This window comes from Carlito syrichta, unplaced genomic scaffold, assembly GCF_000164805.1.
Source record: "Carlito syrichta isolate Samal-C Ts95f unplaced genomic scaffold, Tarsius_syrichta-2.0.1 Scaffold303669, whole genome shotgun sequence".
Lineage (NCBI taxonomy): Eukaryota > Metazoa > Chordata > Mammalia > Primates > Tarsiidae > Carlito > Carlito syrichta.
Window position 1 is genome coordinate 340,117 of NW_007247765.1, and position 14,283 is coordinate 354,399.

General features: G+C 36.9%; 1 protein-coding gene across 2 annotated transcripts in view; it reads right to left on the reverse strand.

The window, feature by feature from the left end:
* REV3L (REV3 like, DNA directed polymerase zeta catalytic subunit) overlaps positions 1–14,283 on the reverse strand; it is a 159,434-nt gene that overhangs the window by 64,755 nt on the left and 80,396 nt on the right. For both annotated transcript variants that reach the window (XM_008058987.1, XM_021712854.1), the window contains exons 11-14: positions 11,994–12,231; positions 9,247–9,389; positions 4,466–8,630; positions 34–947 (exon numbers count right to left, since the gene is read on the reverse strand). In XM_008058987.1, coding sequence (XP_008057178.1) covers positions 34–947; positions 4,466–8,630; positions 9,247–9,389; positions 11,994–12,231 — 5,460 coding nt within the window. The remainder of the gene's footprint in view (positions 1–33; positions 948–4,465; positions 8,631–9,246; positions 9,390–11,993; positions 12,232–14,283) is intronic.

Consider the following 14,283-nt stretch of genomic DNA (forward strand, 5'->3'; position numbering starts at 1 on the left):
ATGTTGTAGGCTTTCTGCTATTGGCACACTTACCTGTTGATAAAGGGCTAAGGCCAGTTGCTTCAGGAAGTCTCTCCAGAAGTTTTCTCTGTATGATTGGCGTACTATGAAGGCAAAGTGAGTCACGTTTCCCAGTTCTTGCTCTAGCATGAATGGGAGAGATCATCAGAGGCTCCCGAGGTTCACTACAGGGGCTTTTCTGTGTACCATCTTTTATTGGCACTAAGTTTTCAACAGCCAATGAATGTAGCTCTTCTACCGGTGATGAAGGTCTATCATCTCCATTTAATGCTCTGGAATCTGGGGATGTTGCTTGTTGCCAAGGAGGAATTACTGGAGAATCAGGGGAGCTATAACTAACGTAACAGTTATTATTATCATCTTCTTCATCCTGCTTGGGATCATCTACAGAGGCAACTGGTGGCAGCGCCTGACTCCCACTCGCAATTCGACTGCATCCTGTGGGTGGTGTTTGTAAAGTAGTCTGAGAATCACCAACGCCTTCCTTGGTGTGTGCTGAGGTGGGGAGGATCTGTGGACTGACATCTGCTTCTGGAGGCACTACAGGTTTGTCATCTGGGTTAACTGAAGAGCTCAAGTTCTCAGCAGATTTTACCACTCCAGTTGGCTCAGTTTTAGGCAGTTTCTTGGAACGTTCGTATTCCTCTTTGGCTTGAAGCCACACTTGAACCAGTTGTCGACTTGGTGCACATTTGCAAGGCATAATCACAATTTTTTTATCTTCAACCATTTTGTGGCTATTACTTGATCCTTTACTGACAACTGCTTGGCCATTGCGAAGGGGTGACCCTGGTCTTGGATTCTGAGTCATTGCTGAGAACGCTGTTTTCCACAAACGAAGTCCTTCCAAGGAAAAGTCTCCCTCAAACTCAGCCAGATCATTTGGAAGTCGAGTTTCTACCATGAGGAGCCGTCCACCAATCTCCCTATAAACAACATATTTTAGAACAACTATTTTGTCTCAAAGAGCAACTACTAAAATATTTAACTTCCTACCCCAGAGATTTTTAAAGTCCCTTCCAAAGTCTTACAAATGTCCACCTCTTTCTTCCTGCCCCCATTTTACACAGGTAGGCTCCACCTTTAGTCTTATCATGCTTTCCCTCACAGGTATGTGATTACTATATTAATTTCCCTCAGAGGCTGTTAATAGCAGGGAGAGAAGGCATGTTTTGTTTTAGTGCCCCATGAAGCCTTCTTTCCTTCAAGGAGATGACACAAACTCATCAAATTTCTTTCTTCTACTCATCTTAACTTTCCACTGTCAACACAAGGACAAAAACAGTGAAGTAACTGATGCTAAGACCACCTCCCTGGATTTTATCTATAGCTTCTTCCTATGTGCTCTAGTATCTAGAGTAGTTGAACAAAAGCCAGTCAACTCAAATGAATCTCTGTATCCCCAAATCCTCTCAAACATTAAAAGAAGATCACACACAATTGAGGTAGATCACCCTAATTCCTTGTTCCCTTTACCTGGCAAGGTTTAACACAAGACCTTAGGAGTTGGCAGAGCCCACAGAATCAACAGCTTAAATGCTACTAATGTATGTGCATGTGGGGAATCACAAATGAAGAGACAGCCTGGGTTAGTTTCCAATCGTTACAAATATTGAGTGAAATCACTTTGTCTCATTCGTTGATACTATTTCTGCCTACTGCAGCAACATAAAATAAGCCCACTTTTTCTTCCTCATTTAACTCTGTTATGGATATGAAGACAATTCTTAGTTTTTTCAATCACTTGTCTTAGGACATGATCTCTCCAAATGCCCTGGTCATTTTCTAGATAAAACTCAATGAACCAGCTTCATTTTCTGGTTTGGAGCTAAGGGAAGAACAGCTGGAGGTCCACAGTTCTTTGTCCTATTTATATGGAAAGATTCTGGTTCTGATGAGTTACCCCATAACCAGGATCTAGCACCTTCCCTGAACTTATTCCCTGGCAATGCGAAAAATTATAAACAGAATTATTGCTGCTGAAGACAGTAAGTACACATACCCAACTCTAATACTAGTGATACAGAGATCATAAATAACAAATTGGTGAGGTATGGTGAATTAACTTTCTTGCAAATTGTCAGTAGCAAGGTAATTGCCACAACTCATTGGGAAAATATTTCATTATATCAATAGTCTTACATTTTTCAGCAATTCTACTTCTAGGGCTACAACAAAAAGCTCCAACATATAATAAACACTTCATAAAAAAGACACTATCACACAGGAAACAACGTTTCCATCCAGTAATATACACACTAAAATATTATGCAGTCATTAAAATGATATTTCAAGAAGCTCATACATTTGCGAAATGTTTGTAATATAATGTTAAGTGAACAAATTTGGATACAATACTGTGCCACATGTCAGTGCATACACACTTCACAAAACAAACTAAAAACTACATATTTTTTTAAAAACCAGGAAAACAGAAACATTAAAATATCACTGTAACTGTTACTAGGTAGATATATAGTGTGATTTTTATTTCTTCTTCTTTTATGCTTCCTGAATTTTCTATATTGAATATATAGTTTCGTATTTTAAAAAATATTTTTAAAAATTACTATTGTTCTAGCTTCAAGGCAGATGTCAGGGTTGGACAATAACAACTAACAACATAAAGGTTAATTACCAGCACATGATAAGTATGGTAACTAAAAATTAAAAAGTTATGTAAGGCTAAGGTAGAAAAACAATTTAAAAATAGTTTTATTAAAAATATACTATAATAACTATTAACAAGGTCAAAGTCCCCAAAATAATAGAAACTAGTGTCTGAGGAACAGCCTTCAGATATTAAAGCAGTGAAATAAAGAGTTCCATATAGATACTAAGCAAAACAAAACAAAACGGTGTCGTAAAGGGAGGGGACATGTTTCTGCCCTTCACGTCAAGTCATTATAGGAGGGGACTTCAATTCTATATTTGATCACCCTTTCTCATCCCTCCTTTATTCAAATTAATTTTATTGTGTATATTTAATGTGTATAACATGTGGTGAAATATCTATATGGTAAAACGGTTATTATAGTGAAACAAATCAACATTTCCATCATCTCAAGTTCTCACTCCTTCCTTAAGTGGATTTCCATAGGAATTACTGCTCATCTGCTGGGCCAAAGTTCAACAACATTTGTCTAAATAATTTTTTTAATATAATTTTTTAAGAGTTTTTAGGTTCACAGCAAAACTGCAAGGAAGGTACAGAGACTTCCCTTGAATCTCACTGCCCAGACATACATAGCCTCCCTCATTGCCATCCCCCGCTACCAGAGTGGTACAGTGTTATAATCAATGAACCCACACGGCCACATCACAGTCACTCACATCCACAGCTCACATCTGGGTCCATTCTCAGCATGGAATGTTTTATGGGTTTGTCATGATGCTTGTCTTTCATCACACTTTTGGTTAACAAATATGTAATAACATACATCCACACTGTAGCGCTTTCTTCACTATAGTCAGAAGTATGGGGCTCCCACAGGTCAACGCACACATGCAGCATGGCCTCTGCCTTTGTGGGTCTTCCTATCTCTTTCTATGATTTGACTAAGCAGGGCCTGCCTTGGCAGTCCCAGTCACCCTCTTCTGTCTGACTGGATGATTGAAAGGAACTGTCCCTCTCTGTAACTGGTTAAATATATGGGATCACAGACACAGGGGCAGGAACAAGAAGAACCATCGCTCAAACCTCCTGGATTAAGCCATGTTTTCCACTTTAGCTCTCATCAGATATGTTCTAACTTGGAGATAAAAGTGGTACAGCGTAACTACTCAACTACTGATAAATAAAGCAGTACTGTGATTCTCATGTTGCTATTTGCTGTGCACATGTGTGTTTCTATCAATTGTTTGAAACAGTTCTTAAAAGAAAGGAAAGATAAGAGAAACCAAAGCCCATCTGCATCCCTCATAACTGTATAAACTAACAACACAATATGACACAGGATGCTGAAACTACATTAAAAGAAAGTGGGTTAATAACTCAAAATAGTTTTCCTTTAGAGATATATCATGGAGTACTTAAAACATGCTCATCTTCAGACACTTTTAAAAAATGAAGTTCTCTTTAAAAAGTATAAAAGTTTAATATTTAAAAATTAAATGCCATTTAAAAGTGATCACTATAATACTTTAAAGCACCATGGTATTCTTCTAGATCCTGCATCATTGGCATGAGCAGCTCCAATCCTTAGTGGAGATACAGTGTTTATTAATAGTAGATCCAAACCCAACACTTATCAACTTTAATACATTTTTCTAAGCATAGCCCTCTAGTTCCTTTGTGGATTTTCTTAATAATAGTTATGAATCATTCTCACAATGATATACTTATAACACAGTATCACAGACAAAAAGCTAGTAGTTAGGTAACAAATGTTGTATACATTATAATTATCCAGAATAACAAAGGGAAAAAAATAACTCTGATTACCTGGGCTTTTCTGGTACATCAGAAGGATTACTGCAAAATGGTTCCTGGTAAATTGTTTCTGAAAGGTCGTGATCCAATAAAGTTGCCACAATTTCTTCCCTGCTTGGTGGGGACATAAGTGGTTTCAGAATGTGAGCAGTTCGAGGGGTGAAACTGCCATTTTTAGACTGTGAGGGAGAGCTGGTAGACCTTGGTGAACTATCAGGAGTCGGTGTCAACATATCATTGTTTCTCGAAACATACAATTCCAAGTCTTCAGAGGTTACATCCACAAGTTCACCATCAGGGGAGGAAAGTATTGTAGTAAAGGAGGTATTGACCGAGTCAAGAGACTGCCCCATTTCTTTTCTGGTGTGACCCTGAATCCAGTCAGAACTGTCTGGCTGTGGGAGGCTAAGAAACACTTCCTTGTTTACCGAACTCCTATTCAATCTGGACTTTTCATTTAGACAGTCCTCTGTCTGCTGGATACAGAAAGAATCCATTATTGAATTAGACCGAGTTGTTAAAGGATGGAAACTATTTTTCCACTGGCTGTGGCGGTGGCCTTCACTGCTATCTATGGATGATTTATCAAAAAGTTCAGGACTTAAAGTAGCAGATCTAATCCGCGAGGTTGAGTCTGAGGCATGATGCTTGTCTTCATCACACTTCTGGTTGTCATGACTTAACAACTCATTTTTTTCTACAGCCTGTCCTGGAAAAAGATCCTGAACAGCATCACTTAGGAACTTCTGAGGCAAATTCTGATCAGCTGGGACAAACTGACTTCCAGAATAAAAACTACAAAATCCAGTCTGACCTATTGTGTTAATATCAAAATTGTAATTATGTTCAGGAGATAAGCTATCTTCAAGTGAATAACAACTTTCAAAACCTGGATCTGAAAAAAAGATGGGACTATCATCTGATAAGGAGTTATCCAGCTGGCCAGAATTTTGTAAATTTAGCGAGTCTACTTTTACAAGTTTGGGACTCTTCTCTTTAGATTTTGTACCTCTGGGAGTCCGAGGTTTCCTTGGAGATGTTACAGACCGCGTTCGTTTATTTGCTTTGCTATGTTCAAGGGAACCAGAGATATTTTTGTTTGGTTGATGTTTATTAGACAATGGATCTTGCATAATATTTGCATTTTGTGCTTTTTGCTGTCTTTTTTGTAACAATTCTTTTAGAACTGCCAGTCCAGACTGGCCTTCACCAAATGCTGAAGGTGTTGACACATTTCGAGTTTTACACTGAGAAAGTGCTTTGGTTTGTGAAATTGCTTCTGACAATGACCTCTGTTTTACCCTTTCAGGTTTAAAATTTGACATATCTAAAATAAAGCCCCTTTGTTTTTGCTCCCATGCTATTTGTTTGATTGGACTTCTTAAGGAAGTTACAAAGCAGTTATTAGGCACTGGGCTTTCCTCTGAAGCTGCATTTCCTGGAGAACAAGTTTCACTGTGCTTCGACTGTTCTGCCATGCACATAATCTGCTGCTGACTATCTTTGCAATGTAAAAAATTAGGTGCATATGCTTGGTCCGGCTTTGATTCTAGTGAACTGCGATATTCATGTAACTTTCCAAGAGATGACAAATAGTTTTTCTGTATATTTGCATGATCTTCTGTCTTTGGAGACATCATACCCGAAGATATCTGTGTATTCTGTGCTACTTGAGACAAATGGTTGGAAAGGTCAAATAGATTTTTTTGAATCAAGGTTGACTCCTTCAGCGTAAACATAGCACTTGGATTCGGAGACCTCTGAACGTGAATTTTTGAGATGCCAGGTCCTACAGAATTACAAACAACCGATGGGTGCAGATCATCTCGTGAATTGGACAATGTCTGCAAATCCACAGATTTCTTGCTTTCTAAGAAAGAAGAAAAGCAGCCAGATAACTTCTGTTGGGAATTAATTCCAGTGGGTAGAGGAGCAGAAAGGGGATGATCTATAGTGGAACTGGTGAGTGGCACATCTTTCTGTTTAAAAAGTAGTTGAGAACCTCCAGAACTATTTGCCAGCTCAGACACATTCTGGCGTTTGAGTACAAACTTAACTTCCGCACCAGGCTGAGATTTTATTTTTTCATCCTTAAGTGTTATGTGCTTTCTCGATGTACCTTTCTCATTTTTTTGTTTCTGTTTTGTTCTTGGTTTCTTTTTTCCATCATCTATGAGTTTATTTGTCTGATTTCGTTTGTTCCTTTTCTTAGTAACTACTGAGGCATTAACAAGCTTTGTTTTTGATTTCTTAACCTGTGCTCTCACTCGACTATTTTTTCCTATACGAGAATTAACAGTCTTACCATTACATGCATTAAGACCCTTAAAAAGCATTGGTTCTTTTTCTGCAGCAGCCATAATTTCTTCAGCTCTGGGATCCGTGGGAGACCAGCAGCGAGGAGGAGAAGAATTTATGGGGCTTGTGCTTCTCTCAGAAAGAAAACCTAGTTTAGACATGACATCACTGTAATTCAAGTCACAGTCTTCAGCTTCAGCACTGTAAGATGGCGAGGGAGGAGAAAGAATAGCATGTGACCGTTTTTTCCTGAAAGACAAAGTTCTTTTAATATTTTCACTATTTGTCCTTTGCTGCTTACCAAGTTTTTTCTTGGCAGATTTATGTTTTGACTTTCTTCTGTGACTTTTCTTTGGTGTTATTGGATAAATGGGATATTTGGTTGCAGGGGAGTCAGGAACTTTTGGCCAAAAATCCTTCAAAGGTGCAAGCTTTTTATATAGTTCCATTTTTTCTTCTGTTAATATGACTTGTTTTTCTTTAGCATCTATTTTTCCTAGCTTCACAAGCATATTTTTTCTCCCTCTAAATCTATTAATAATAATATACTTTATGATAACAGGAGGCAGCTTTTTGGACATTCTTCTTCGTTTTCGAGATTTGAGAGTTCCATCGAGACTTTCACCCATTTCCATGGGATGAGGTAGGCTAATTTTTGAGTTGTGTGTTACAAAGCTTGACTCACTATCTTCAGTCTCATAATTGACCCTGCGTTTGGCTCTAAGCGTGTATTTATTTCCATACAGTCCAAAGGACTGCTCAGTTTCTAAGGTTCCATCTCCAAAGTGACAGTCTATAAAACTATCTGAAGGAGCTTTATTTTCACAAGCTCCACGAGTGGCCTTCACTAAATCACCAGCTAGTATGTTATCCTTCTCAGGAGTATTACTGCAGGGATGATTTTGTGTACAACTATCTTTTGTGGATCCAGTCTCACTACTTTTGGTTGAAGTCTCCTGATGACCTATAAGTTTCTTTTTATTCAGTTTTAACCGGGAGGGTTTATTGCCAGGCTGTAGTTTATATGTGACAGGAGACAGTTTCTGTGGCCTCGTGAGACAATTAGAAAGAACAACACTGGGAAAAAACATATAATGTGCTGCTTGCTGGCTGAGGCTTGGCTTTTCTGTTTTATGTTCTTGGAATTCTTCATACCTAATTTTAAGTTTATTTAGTCCGCTTTCATCAGCAATGCTATTAAGAGAATGCACCATAGTTCTATTCTCCCCTGAGCATGACAGCAATTCACAACTTTCAGGAAATGATGAAGGGAATAAACTACCCAGAGCTGTGCTGTTTCCTTTTTCATTTCTATCAGAGGATAATTTGCTTTTTGAATGACTTAAGTCAGAAAAGTTGAAAGAGTTTTTGCTCAATGTACTCTCAGTAGAGTGACGGTGCATGTGTATAAAAGGGGCATCTTTTTCAATCTTTCTAATGTTTGCATACTTTCTACTTGGTACTTGTCTTGTAACAGATGGGATATCTTCTTCATAATCAAAAACACTACTTTCACAGGAAGATCCTGGGAGGATATCTTTCTTACTATTCTCTTTATGAGAATTTTCTGAATGAACAGTACTGCTTAAAGATCCAGGGTACTTCATAGAATAAGTGCTTTCATTTGTAAAAGAAGCGACTGAATTATCTAGACCTTTTTCTATGTTGTTTGGCTGTGAAAGGTCTTCAATTAACTCTTCCTTGTTCAAAACATGGGAAGAAAGGGCACTTGTGTGTTTACACTGAAAGGTAATCTTGGCAGAAGATGGGGGTTCCAACGTAGCAGCGTCTTTATGAAAGATGGAGGGTTTCACGGAGAGTTTGCTTGTGGCAATGACAGAAGAGTGGGTTCTAGAACTTTCATTGTTCAATGGATTGTCTGGAAAGAGGGAAAAAATAATTATTTTATTCCACGCATTTAATCCTTAAAATATTTTCCCATACCAAGATACTACCACTATGAAAGAAATGACATGAAATTAAGTTTGTATATTTAAAATGATTTATCTTAACAAAAAAGTCACTCCGGTCATTAAGATAATAACTCAGTCTAAATAACAAAAAGTTAATTATAATTATTAGCCATTATTTTAAATATATAATCTTTGATCAGAAATAGATTATATTAATATTCAGTGCCACTGGAGGAATAATAGAAAAAACTGACACCTTTATTAATTTTTAATAGAATAATATGCTTCTTTCCATGCTTCAAATAAGCTGGGCATATTTCTCAGTTTCTTATGCTACATACATGATAAAACTTTATGAAATTTGAAATCAGTGACCAACAAATGTCATATCCTCTTAGAAATGAGAGAAAATCCTTTACCTACATTCTTTCAAAAGAGAAAATCCTGGAAAAGGATACAACAGAATAGAACCGTGATAACTTCACTTAGCCAACTATCCAGAAAGTGTAATTATAGCTTCAAAATCAAAGGTCTTTTCAGCCCCTAAGTAAGCAAATGCTCACAGTAGACTTCTTTACTCACCACTATTTTCGTCTGCAGTTCCATCTAACTGAGGTATAGAAAGGCTGGCTAGAAGCAAACTGTTATCACTCCACTCCATTTCTTCTTCTGAAGACGAGTCTTCATCTTCGGTTGAACTTCTGTGGGTATTTCTGCACAGTGATCTAGAGAGTATTAAGATTCACTGGTGAGTATGATCATTAGAAAAGAACATCTCAGATGCAAATAATTTGTCTAGTTTGACTCTACAATAGTAAAATAATAAAAAAGTTCTGAAAATCAGAACTTCACAAAGAAAAGTACATTTACTTTGCTTTATTAGCATGTCTTACTATAGGACCTGCAAAAAGTTACTGTGAATAGGCTTTTTAATCCCTTTTGCATGAGCTAGACTACAAAATAATTCCTGCATTCACAGCCCCACAATATCTTGGGTTACCATATCTCATCATGTTCTTAGTATCCTTAGACACACACAAATACAGCCTGGGTGAGAACTCAGTAATTTCTAAAAAGGTTGCACTGGTATATTTTAATAAGTCTCCATAAACACAAAATCACTACATTCTGAATTGGAAAAAAAAAGCAAGAACAAAAAGATGAGCAAGAGGTATGTGGATCAGGGCTGAAGAGAAAATGCCAGGAGTCAAGAGAAGGGCCAGGAATTACTAAAGGTGTTAAGTCAGTCTGAGAGTGGTGATGAAGGGGGTTACTGAGGAACTCACATGGCCTGTGAGGTTTAGATAGATAGTCTCTTTAAGTTTCATCTCATCTCGATACTAACTCAATACTTTGCCTTTTATCTGGATGGGCAAAATTACAAATTTCTGTCCAATACTCTTTTTTTCCTTCTCTGATCTCAAAGTTTGAAAATAACATCCCTTTATTATACATGGAACACTTTTTCCATTAAGTCTTTCCAAATCACAATTTTTCATAAAATCACTACCTTAAGAGCTAGAAGAGATTCTTATAAGTCACCCAGTCCAACTTTCTACCCAATGCAAAATCCTATTTTTAACAGACCAGATGCAATCTCTGCTTTTACATTCTCTGTATAAGGGGCTGCTGTCTCACAGGGTAATCTTTCCATGGCTTATGACTCTAATTGTTAATAATAACTGCCTTCCTATATAACACAACAACTTTCTTTTTAACTTCCATACATTATTCCTATTTTGTTCTCTGTAGACATGCAGAGCAGGTGTATGTCATTTTCACATGGTAACTTTTACAACATATGAAGACATTTATCCTTTGTTGTGTAATTCTTCTCTTAATCAGATCAAACGAGGCCAGGCACGGTGGTTCACGCCTGTAATCCTAGCACTTTGGGAGGCCAAGGTGAGAGGACTGCCTGAGCCCAGGAGTTCAAGACCAGCCTGGGTAACTTGGCGAGACCTCATCTCCACAATAAATCAATAAAAATTAGCTGGATGTGGTGGCACACACCTGTAGTTCTAGTTACTTGGAAGACTGAGGCAGAAGGATCCCCTGAGCCCAGCAGATTAAGGCTGCGGTGGTCATGAGCATGCCACTGCAGTCTAGCCTGGGCAACAGGGTGAGATTTTGACAAAAAAAAAGAAAGAAAAGAAAAGAAAAATGACAAAAAAAAAAAAAAAAAAAAATCAGATGAAACATCCTCCACTCAAATATTCTTCGAAATTGAGAGTGTTGATAGAGCCTTCAGTTTTTTCCTTCCTTTTCTTTCTCAGTATTCCTAAAATATGGTACTCAGGGTAGAATATAACATCCAACATACACAGTAGAATTAACTAGTTCTTTTTCCAGATTCTATGCTTCCACTATCAATCTATCTCTAATATATTTATGAACAATTGAGGTTTGTTTTCCCAAGGTTAAACTGGGCATGGTTTTCACACAATGGATTCAGTCAATGAACACACAGGTCTTAACTCAATCATGACATAAACCATGCCTATTATTACAGTGGAGACTATGTTAAAGAAAAGAATATAACATTATATCTGGATATTTCCATGCCCAAATTTATGAAGTAAAAAAATAAAAAATTATGTTAGATACAAACGAACACTGGACTTATAAATTAGCCTCATTCTTAGTAATGGGTTTGAAAATTTCAAACAAAGACTTTTAAAAAGTTTCACTATAGTCTACAAAAGTTTAAAGAAGAGGTATACTCAGTCTTTTAGGCTCAAATGCCTAATTTTTTTCTGTATACACAGCATACAACTCAGGCTCAGACTCAAACCAATCAAGTTTACAAAGACATTTAAAAAAACACAGTGCCATCTTATTCATTTATTTTGAGAAATAAACCAGTATATCAAATGCTTGCTTTGAAACTCTTTTATCTATTAATTTGTAATATTAATTTCTTCAGTCTAATCAGAACTGGAAGCTATTCCTTGTCTTCAAACTGACTCTATCTATTGTTGTTCCAACCTACAGCAGTTTAACTATCAGAGGGTATTCTTTCTTCAAGTTCTGAGATAAGGAAGCATTTCAGTTTTGCTCCGTTTATCACTTACTTTATGGTAAATACTGCATATATAGATAGATGACTTCTAAAAGTTAGCTTCCTCTTTTTAAATGATGTTAAACTTTATTTTGCTTAGAATATAAAGCATGTCACATGAAAAACAGACCACTACTTCAAGGGATTTAAAGAAAGTCAATTTAATTTATAAAGCACCTTATATTATGAATGTTAAAAAATAATTTCTGATTAAAGAACAAAGCTAATGACAAAGTAAAGTTGTAAAAATACTTAAATAAACGATCACCTCTTTTTGGCACAATGTTCTTCGATATTACTGTCCCATCTCTGGGACATCGCCAAACTAAGTTCCATCTCCTCTTTTTCAATCTGAGGCTCATTTTCTTCATCATCACTGTTTTGGGGATATTTACTGTTTCCAAATGATCGACATGGCGATGGCATCCTATTTCTTTGCCCCTGATATCCATCACTTTCCAAACCAGCAAGAAGATGTACCAGAGCCTCATCAGGACTACTATCCACTGTAAAACAAGGGAAGCAATCACCAATAATTCAGATCAATTATAATAAAATAACAACAGCACACATGCTGGCACATGCTAAAAAAAACAGTTGGTACAAAGGCTCAGGTCTTGATGCAGCAATCTCATCAAAGTACATTAGAATAGCGTAGTGATATTATTAAAAAGAAAAGATTCTCAGACCTCATCCCACATCTACTGAATCAGAATTTCTTGGGCAGGGCCCAGGAATCTGTATTTTCTTTTAATTTTTTTTCTCTTTTTAGAGATATGGTTTCACTATGTTGCCCAGGCTGGTCTAAAACTCCTAGGCTCAAGCAATTCTCCCCACTCAACCTCCCAGGGAGTTGGTACCATAAGTGTGCTAGGACTACAGGAATTTGAATTTTAATAAGTTGCCCAAGATCTTACTACACACTTAAGCTTAAGGAACACTAAACCAAACATGGTTGAAGCGTTCAAAGTAAGTATAAAACATATAATAGATATATGAACTAATGCAAAGGAAAGGCCTTAGAAATTACACATTAAACACCTTATCTCTCACTTAAGCTTTATTAGCTCATAGGATAATCAAAGAAAATTTGTGGCTGAAAAGTACAAAAGAGCTTTAAAATACACTGTACTTATAAAACCACTTAATACACACTAGGATTGCTACAATAAAAAAGACAGATAATATTACACGTTGACAAGAATGTAAAGAAACTGGAATTCTCACAAATTACTGGCCAGACTATAAAATGGTGCAGACACTGGCAGTTCCTCAAAATGTCAAAAACAGAGTTACCATATGACCCAGCAATTCTGCTCCTACATATATACCCAAAAGAACGAAGGACATGTCTACACAAAATCCTGTGCGTGAATAGTCATAGCAACATTATTCATAATAGCAAAAAAGTGAAACATCACAACTATCCAACTGATGAATAAATGAACAAAATGTGGTACCGTCCATATGATGGAATATTTACTATTCAGTAGGAAAAAGGAATGAAGCACTGATACGTGCTACAACATGGATACACTTTGCAAACATTATGCTCTGAAAGCAGCCAGATATAAAAGGCTATTTACTATATGATTTTATTTGCATGAAATGCCCCCATAGTTACACCCAGTGAAGGAGAAAACAGATTAGTGGTTGTCAGGGACTTGGAAGAAGACAGAGATTGACTGCTAAAGGTAATGGGGTTTCTTTTTGGAGTGATGAAAATGTTTTGAAATTAGATAGTGGTAATGGTTACACAACTTCATGAATATGCTAAAAATCACTGCACTTTATACTTTAGAAGATGAATTTTATAGTATGTGAATTATATCTCATTAAAGCTGTTATTAAAAAAAAAGTCCTCACTCATAAGTGGACTTTGAACAATTATTATAATACTATAAGAAAAGGATTGGCAGTAGCGGGAAATTGCTGAGGGGGGCAGAATTGGCATAGCGGGACTGTGTGGGGATGGGAGGGGCATACTTTATCAACAATGGTACCTGCATAATAAAACATTTGTATACCTAACACTGAATTTTACCCCACATCTTAAAAATAAAAATAAAAAAAGACCAAAAAGGCTGAGGTGGAAGGATCACTTGAGGCTAAGGAGTTCAAGACTAGCTTGGGCAATGCAGCGAGATCCACCCCCCATCTCCCCATCTCTACAAAAAAAAAAAAAAAAAAAAATAGTTGGGCATGGTAGTGCATGCCTGTGGTCCTAGCTACTTTGGAAGCTGAGACAGGAGGATCACTTGAGCTTAGGAGTTGGAGATTGCAATAAGCTATAACTGTGCCTTGCCACTGTACTCCAGCATGGGTAACAGAGCAAGACCCTATTTCTACTCCCACCACCCAAAAGAAGCATGAAGATGAAGCTTTTTCTCTGTAAAATAGGCAATACATTCCCCATTCACAAAAATATCAATGTTTAGGTTTTCCTTGTTGACATTAAAAAAAAAGTGGGTTCAGTCATGCTACCAAATATAATAAAAAATGAAAACATTTGCTTATAAGAGCTATTTTGGCAACATCCATTTTTTTTTTTTTTTTTT